Genomic DNA, 9,031 nt, shown 5'->3' with positions numbered 1-9,031 from the left:
CACTATGTGATTCCGAGAATCACTGGTGTTTTCAAAGTGACTGTCGTGACCGGATCTTGGCGGTCACGAATGGAATCTCTTAGTCTGTAATGATCATGCGTGATTGGTGAAAAATGTGGGGTACACGTGACGTAACCGCTAGGATCGTAACATATGTGACTTTTCCACCCAAAATTTAGTGTGATCCGTCTGTCCCACCCTTTTGTGACTGTCCCGGACTTTTGTGCCCAACTAAGCTTGCTTAGTGGCCCCCTCCGGCTCGAGCCAACGGGTACTAGTTTAGAATAAATAGTAATTGCAAACTCAAACTCTCGTGTTCGCTCTCTGGTGTTGCCGGTTCCACAAATATTGGGGCTTTTGCTCGTATTATCTCTTACGCCGACCCCTCTCTTCAGTAGCTTATCCCTTCATTCAAAGGGGATGCTAGGCCTAATGCTTATACAGGTATTACCTGTTCGTATCGGTACGAGTAAAATCACCTTGTGGCGAGAAGAGACCAGAATTAAATCGTATTGCTATCCCGAAAGCGTCAACTGAGCTAAGGTGCCAAAGGCCCGAGACTTCCGCCTGTCAGCGTAACTTCCTAATCCAGAGACTTACAACTAAGGCTTACCCCAAGCTTTAGAGTCTAGTACTTACAGTGAGAAAAAGGCAAGGTAATAATGGCTAGAAGCAAATAAAAGTGTATTAAGATTACATTAAAGAGCTTACTATGGTAGTGCTAAAGTATGCGTATCTCATAAGCGACAGAACAACGTTTCAGTATTGCGGCTATTATACAGATCGAATTCTCTCGGAGTTGCATCACTATCACTCGGTCTGCCATGACTCCATTCATCATCTGCAACCCTCTTCTACTACAACTTCCTGTGTAACAACAGTCATCGCTTTAATCCCCCCATAAATTGGTAAACTTGGCTCTGGAGGGCTCTGCGTCTCATCGCTCTGGCTCTGCCCTTGTTCAGCTTTAATACTGACGCTAACACCCGGATAGCCTCGAGAATAACATCGATGACTGATTGATGAAAGTGGGACTTCATCCTTACGCAAGGTGGTTGTATCATCCATTGAGTCCTTGCTCAGATCTTCTGTTCTAAGTCGCGGCGTACTCAGATTTTGACTGCTGTGTGTTGGAGTATATCCATAGACATATGGACGGTCGCCTCGACCGAAAGAAGACGCGAAGACCTTGGGCATGAGCTTGGAGAATAATGGTCGAAGGTTCGGTAGACATGATGTGATAATAGCCAAGGTGACTTCCAGAAACGACCATATCGCGGCATCAACGTTATCCCAATTAGGGTCCTTTGTTAAAGCTGCTGTTTTCAAGGTGTAGATACAATAAATCGAGATAGCGCAGGTCCTATACAGGTTATTAAGAGCACCAAAGAATAGTAACAGTGGCTTACAAGAACCCAATGCTGAAGATTGCCAAGAGCATAATCTTTTGTCTCCTCGGAAGGTTCAGACTTCCAATAACAGGCAACGGCATACAGAATACAGTAATGTCAGTGACTAGATTAAATCCAGCCATGACATACCATACTGTCAGAGGATCGGTGCAATGGCCAGGCATTGTTGAGTTCCAGAACTTCGCGACCGGTACACATATGAGAGCATTGAGAAAGGCAATTGTAATAGTCCAGGCGACCATAATAACTAGCCCGTAGAATGTCAAAGCCTGTAAGATCGGTATGGCAAAGATTCTTCGATATTGCAGTAGGATTCCGATCTTGACGAGGCACATCGCGACGTTGTATATGATGACGGATGCATAAAATGCCTGGCATGGAGTAAGCACGAGTTCCAAAGCGTGGAAGCAAAATGAAACTGACCTTTATGTAAGCGACGTAATTTTCCCTGGACTGCTCCCAAGTGTGATGACCAAGTCCATAATTGTTCTCTGCACCCAGGTTAGCGATCTAGAACTTTGAGAAGGCAATGGCGAATTGAAGCCTACCTAAACCGATAGCCACTGCAGACCCAATGGCAAGGAGCTGGGCAGCGGCCATGACCCTATCATCCCAGCCGAGAGAGCGAAGCACCTTGTATCTCACGTAAATCCGTGACGCGACAGTGATTGTGGATAAGATGGAAAAAGTGAGGAGAATGACACGAATCTCAACCGAGCGGGATGAGCTGTCCACTGGCATCGAACGAGAATCCATTGTTAGATGACTCTCGTCAGCCCAACGAAGGTACATTCTACTTGGACGACAAATAAAATTTCTGCAAATTCAGCATATGTTTGAAGTCGTCACAAAAATACTTTTCTTTCGTGCGGGGGAGTTCAAGGTCTAATATTCAGAGGGGCTTATTTCAGCTGCCACAAGTTGGGTCTCACGACTGTAAGAGATCGACAATTATGCGAGCTTGAGCTTATAGTGTAGCACTGGTACCCAATATGTCTTATCCTTATAACGTAACTGCAATGATGACCTAATCGTGCATCTGTTTCCCAATCTGTAATTTCTCCGACATGATCTGCGGCACAGTCAAACTGGACCTGAAGATTATTCCTGATCGTTGATTTGCTGTGTGGAGCTAAAATGCTAAACCAACCAGATGGAAAGGTGAACTGCCGTTACCTGACAGTTGCATGCGGGCGACTGCAGTGCCAGTGCACTATGTATTTGCTAGGTATAGATAACTGCCGGTCTCAATATACCATGTGGTTCAGTGGGGAGGGACTCCGGAGGTTTTGATAGGGTATAGCAGGGATTTGTCGTTAACAGGCTTGCCTGCTGCCAAGCGAACAGAAGAAACTACTCAACTGGTTGATCTGATGCGTGCCTCACCATTTCCATACAGTGGAATGCAAAAAGTATTCGCAGGTGTGTAAGTCGCCCTAGCTCCTCTAGTTAGTAACTTAGCTTTGTTTAGATACCTAATACTAGGATATCCCCTGATTTAAGTGTAATATAAGGTATTGAGGACCTGACAAGCTACCCCTGTCTAGCTTCCAAGCATCAGACCTACCTACACACCTGCAAATACTTTTTGCATCCCACTGTATTATTAAACGACTCCATAATGAGAATACGAGGTGATTTCATGCCAGTGTGTGTGGCCGTGTGGCCGTTGCACCACACCGCAGGCTAGTTTGGCCCTTCCTAGCCGAATGAATGAATGATATTTACAGGAGACCCTTCCGGGATGTACAGACATTTTTAGGTTCAGTTTCCCAATAAAAGTTTGTAACTTTACTGTTTTAGCAGGCATAAGAGAAAAATTAAACTTTGCACGTGGAAACTGAACCTGACATTGACTGTATTAAAAATAATTTAAATTACTTTTTTCAAAACGACAACTACGTATATACATTTTGCAGGGGCCCCCTTGTAGACTTGCAGTGGAGTGGTCAGATTGTCCTGTAGTTACTATTGAGGTAACACACTAGGGGGAGGGGACGGGTGAGATTAAATCCCCCTTATTTAGTAAATTCAAATGTCGGAAACGCGCCATCGCCATTACCTGTTCAATTTTTCGTCTTCCCCAACCATCAGCGCAATCGCATCTTCATCAATCCAATCTGATTAACTTAATAGCAATTATTGCGCCATATAAGCTCACATCACTCGCCTCTCATCATCAGCTCTTCCGAAGAGTTCAAGAGCCCTGCTACTGAGACCGCGCCTAGAAATGTTACAACGGGGGTATGATTGACTTCAGCGCCTCGTCGCATCAACACTTACCATGCCGCGATCACCACTATCATTTGCATCGACTTCGGCCCCAGTCGTCAAGGGGCGCGCGCTATCACTTGCAACCGAGCCCTCAACTAATAGTACTATTAATGGAAGGTCACCAGTTATTGCTGCACAAAGTGTTGCTAGAAGCGCATCACCAAGGCAAGTCATTATTCCAGCTCTCATTGCCTATTTCTCATGTACCTATCCTCTCGTTTCCCAACCCACTTCCCCAATTTCGTTACAACAACCATGTCATATTGAACTGCTTCGCCATCATGTCTTCGCGTTCTCAGCCAGTCAAATGATTGAGCGGGTGGGTGAGTGGCGTGGCTTCTGGCAAGGGTCACGGCCTAAATTAGTTGGCATTTGCCCGATTTGTCGACACGAGGGCATTTGTTGTTGACCGCATCTGGCCTGACTGTATCTCATCTTCATTCCTCAAAGAGACGGTGACTCTAAATCAGCGTCGACAAATCAATCAAAAAATAACATACACACACAAACAGAGAGAAAAAAAAGAACAAAAAAACACTTAATCCCAAGCGGTGTCGAATGTTGTCCAACAGGGACTGACTGAATCACTGCTACAACTGCAACTGCAAACTTCCCCCTTCATGGCAACTGGCAGCAGCGATTTTCTTCCCTTCTCTCTTCATCTATCCTAGCTCAAATCCTCTTTCCTTCCCCATACTTTCGTCTTGTTTCTGCACTCTTTACATGCATTTTCTCCCCTCAACATACAGAACCTTTCCCATGAGTTCTTGACCTTGTTATTCCTATTGAACTTGAATTGAATAAGAGGACCTTGTTGTCATCTCTTAGTCACCCTCAGTTGTGAACCCAGCCAGTTGCAGTCAGTTGTACATCACCTCTCTGTCCTTCAACTATGGGTTCTCCCTTTTGGTCTCACATCCTTGCCCCAGTAACTTTGTCATCTTCCCTGTCGTGCTAGCCATTATACACCCCTGCAACCACGTCGGGGCTTCATCGCCCTAACAAACCTCAACTACGTGATTTATTTGGAATTTTGTTAGATTCAACGCAAATATCTCTCTGCTTTTAGGCATGATGCCTTTTGTTCGATCGAGCGGTTCTCAGGAATCTAGCTTTCTGCTCGAGTTTAGGAACAGTTGGCTTTCTCCGATGCACCTCTTATACTGCCTTACGTTCCAGAATATAATGCTAGCCAATGAGCAACAGCTAACCCTAACTTACAGATCAGTGAACGGTCGCGACATGTCGATTAAAGACGGAGAGATTGAAAGCGAACTTAGCGAACTTAGTGAACTCGCGAGCACTGTCCACTCCGCCTCCAGTGTCGACTTTAACGAACTTGAGGACGAAATCATTGTGGGAGTACGCACTAATAGTGCCCGAAAGTCATGTCCCCTTCGGCCAGCATCTGGTCCTGAGGATGAGACCATGGCCGACGCTGACGATAAGCCGGTCGCTTCTTATTATCCTAAACGGAAGCGCGCCTCCGTCTTCCATGACCTGAGCGAAAGCAAAATGGGGCCGCTAAGGTCCCTTTCAGATGAACGACAACCACCTGCGGCTGTCACAAGAGCCAAAGCTCCCCAAACGAGGACAGGAAGAGCGAAGGGTGTTATCTTAGGCTATTGGAGAGACTCACCCGGCCCTACTGAGGACCTTAAACATGCCGTCATTGGCTTCATAGATATTCGCGAACGCCTACGAATTCGAGTACAGCCCACCACAATAGCTGGAGAAACTATTTCGGATGAGTACCCCTTGCCACCAGGGCCTAGTGGATGCTGGGTTACCGTTGAGCGAATCGTGTTCTTGAAGCACCTTGTAGGTTTGAATCATCTTGAAGTCAAGGAGTACGTCAAGATCCGCGCCGACAGTCTGGGGACCGAAGAGACCGAGGCGGAACAAGTTGCTGCCAAGACAGCTGCAGTCAAGGAAGCCATGCGTCGTGCCAAGTTAAACCTTACCGCTGAGAACGCCACCAATCCACCTCAAATTGCTTATGGCGTCGAACTGCCTGACCATCTGCAGCAGAGTCGCGATCCTAAGAGGAGGAGGAGAAGTGGGGATTTTAACCGTATTAATACTGTTTCCTCGAACGGTCCTGTGATCAACACACCCATCCGAACAGCACCCGGCGGACCACAACCTGTGCGAAATGCCATTTACCCCCTTCCGGGCACCCGACCTACTCGAATTCTTCTTGGTCATTGGGCAAAGTCTGATGAACCAGACCCAAAGAATCGTCACGCAGTGTACGGGATTTTGGGACAGAATGGTATGTTCCATGCCAAGCTAGTGCGAGAAACCCGTGACGGACGGTTCGTTGACGGAAACTTCCCTACTGGAGCCGGCGCTCTCTGGATAGCATACGAGGAGGTTGCTTTTGAACCACACCTGCGGTCTCTGGCACGGAACGAGGTGAAGGAATATTGCCGCGTGCGTCAATGGCAGATTGACAGTGGAGAAACAGCGGAGGAAAAAATCGCAAATGAGACCAAAGCTGTATACGAGGCACAAGCTAGGGTTGCGGAAACAAGTTACAAAGCTCCAACTCCCTTGTCTGATGCACCCGCTCTGCATCGTCAGCCGGCTGCTTATGTTGAAGAGACCGATCGGACTGGACGGTTAGGCTTTGGTGGGCATGAACTACGTCAAAGCCACCGCGTCGAGGCAACCAGGGGCGAAGCACGTCCGGCACGTCAGGCACCTATAGAGGTTGACACCCCTCAACCTCCCCCAGTTCCTCGTCCAGCCATGAGTAGGATACCACAGAGCAACAACGCTCTTGAACTAACCTCGGCTCTGGCTGAGCGTGAGATTACCCGTGTTGAACTTGCCCAGGAGCGTGCCCACCTCCTGGCTGCCAACCATGAGCGGGCTGCAGCAGCAGCAGCCCAAGCAGCTGCCGCTGCCGCTGCCATTCCCGCTTTGGCTGCTAACGGCCAGCAGCAACTGCACGAGAGAAAGGAAATGCAACGTCTCAACAAGGTTTGGGCCCGCCAGGAAAGCCTTCCGATGAGAGCAAGGGCCGAAGATGCAAAGATGTACAGCGGAGTCAAGTATGAGCGCAAGGCCAATGGTCCATTTACTGGAAAATTGGTGTCTCAAGGTACCATTATTAACATTGATGGCGAAGACTATGTCGAATATCGTGTCCTCACGAAGCCGTCGTTCTTCTAAAATCGCCAACTTGAGCTTCCCCCATGCCACATCTCCAGCTAGCCATCACATCTCAATGTCAAGCCACAGCCTTTGTTTCATGTCTCACCTTAAGGACTCATACATGGCATGCTGTCGACTCAAGAACACAACCGAATTTTGTCAACTCATGCAAAGTTTCTTTCCCATCAACTTTAATACTTCTCTGCGCAATGCTTGTCGCACTTTTTTTTTTTTTTTTTTTTTTTTTTTTCGCTAAAGTCCCAACTTTTCTGTATATTATGGACGCAGGAAGGGAGGTCACTTTGTTCAGATGCCGGTGTTTCGGCAAAGCCGTTTCGGCTTCTACATAAACGGGGCCCAGTCCACTCGCACGGGAACGACTTTTCTCATTAATTTCTGACCTTGCTTTTCCTTCGTCACTCTGCTTTTCATGGCCCTAATTGAAGGTCAAGGTTAAAGATTGGGAGGTGGAATGGATGGGTCTAGTATAGACTTGACTCTACGGAAATGGATACCGGTAGATATTGTTCGGGATTGGGGTGTGCTGCTGCGGAATTATGTGCGGTACAGGCAGACGATAATTGATTATTTATATAACGTAGTTGATAAGCGAGTTAGCCAGACAAGCGAGTTAGCCAAAAATCCCTCACCTTACATTAACACTATCAGATCAATTAAATCTCAACCACCAAATATATCACAGCCTTCAAAAGAAGCTCGAGTTATTCTTGCTCTTCAAGCCCTTCAAAATGACCCTAAATTAAGTTTCCGACGCGCTGCTCAGATATATGAAGTTGACCGTAATACCCTAAGGAATCGGAAGAATGGTAGACAATCATGACGCGATACTATGGCAAACTCACGGAAGCTATCAAAGCTAGAAGAAGAGACTGTACTTTAATATGCTCTTGATCTAGATTCGCGAGGACTCCCTTACCGGATCTCTGTTGTTAAAGATATGGCAAATCGACTACTTGCTGCCCGCGATGCACCACCAGTTGGTAAGCGCTGGGCTATCAATTTTATTCAGCGGCAACCAGAGCTTAAATCGCGTTATCAGCGGAGGTATGACTATCAGAGAGCCTTATGTGAAGATCCGACTATTATTCGCAATTGGTTCAGGCTTATAGAGAATACAATTGCGAAATATGGTATCTGATTAGATGATATCTGGAACTTTGATGAGACCGGCTTTATGATGGGTATGATTTCAGCCGGCAAAGTAGTCACAAGTGCAGAGAGGCGTGGAAGGCCAAAATCAGTCCAGCCTGGAAGTCGAGAATGGGTTACTGTGATCGAGGCAGCCAATGCAGAAGGTCAATCGATCCCGCCGTTCATCATAGTTACAGGCAAGCATCACCTTCGTAACTGGTATGAAGGAAGCAGCCTCCCGGCCGATTGGGCTATTGCCACGACTCCAAATGGATGGACAAATAATGACACGGGTCTCGACTGGCTAAAGCACTTCGATAAGTATACAATCAACCGATCAGTTGGTTCCTATCGCCTTCTGATCCTCGATGGTCACGAAAGTCATCACTTGACCGACTTTGAAGCATATTGCAAGGAAAAGAACATTATCCCGCTTTATATGCCTCCTCATTCCTCTCATCTACTCCAACCTCTTGATATCGGGTGCTTTGGGCCGCTGAAAAGGGCCTATGGTCGAGAAATTTAGCATCTCATAAGACGCTCTATAACCCACATCACCAAGACCCAGTTCTTTCCTGCCTTTTATGCCGCCCACCAAGCTGCTATTACAGAAAGCAATATACGAGGAGGTTTTAGAGGGGCCGGGCTTGCTCCCTTTGACCCAGAAAATGTCATCTCGAAGCTTAATATACGGCTATAGACCCCAACGCCTCCCAAAGAGGATATAAGCCAGGCTCAACCTTGGACCCCAAAGCAGCGCTGCCCTCAAATCAAACAAATCAAATCCGGGGTCATATTTGAGATATTTGATAACTCTCAAGACTGGATTTGTTGTTTGAAATATTTATTCAAATATTTCAAATATTTCAAATCTGACTCTCTATGCTTCCATGCTAACATCTCCAATCTCCCATTGGACCTCGTCCCCCCCACCTATTGTCGCCCCTAGCTTCACCGCACCATGTCTGACCCAGTTCTTAAGGCATTGTAACTTCTCCAGCGTTTCCGTCGTCATCGAAAGCCTCTGCGTC

At 46.9% G+C, this 9,031-nt stretch overlaps 2 protein-coding genes across 2 annotated transcripts; one reads left to right on the top strand and one right to left on the bottom strand.

Annotated features, from left to right (window-relative positions):
* Nucleotides 1–1,093: 1,093 nt before the first annotated feature.
* Nucleotides 1,094–1,273, bottom strand: FOIG_16249 (uncharacterized protein; the record flags this gene model as incomplete). The annotated part of the gene is made up of 1 exon (XM_031217683.1): nt 1,094–1,273. One exon carries the CDS (start codon nt 1,271–1,273, stop codon nt 1,094–1,096), a length of 180 nt encoding a protein of 59 aa, XP_031052618.1.
* A 3,655-nt stretch (nt 1,274–4,928) lies between these two features.
* Nucleotides 4,929–6,866, top strand: FOIG_16248 (uncharacterized protein; the record flags this gene model as incomplete). Its single annotated transcript, XM_031217682.1, has 1 exon — nt 4,929–6,866. The coding sequence occupies one exon, from the start codon at nt 4,929–4,931 to the stop codon at nt 6,864–6,866; it is 1,938 nt and encodes a 645-aa protein (XP_031052617.1).
* Nucleotides 6,867–9,031: the final 2,165 nt, after the last annotated feature.

The sequence above is a fragment of the Fusarium odoratissimum genome (genome assembly GCF_000260195.1).
Source record: "Fusarium odoratissimum NRRL 54006 unplaced genomic scaffold supercont1.70, whole genome shotgun sequence".
NCBI classification, from domain to species: domain Eukaryota; kingdom Fungi; phylum Ascomycota; class Sordariomycetes; order Hypocreales; family Nectriaceae; genus Fusarium; species Fusarium odoratissimum.
Note: the sequence above shows the minus strand (reverse complement) of the source record. Positions and strands in the feature narration are given on the sequence as shown.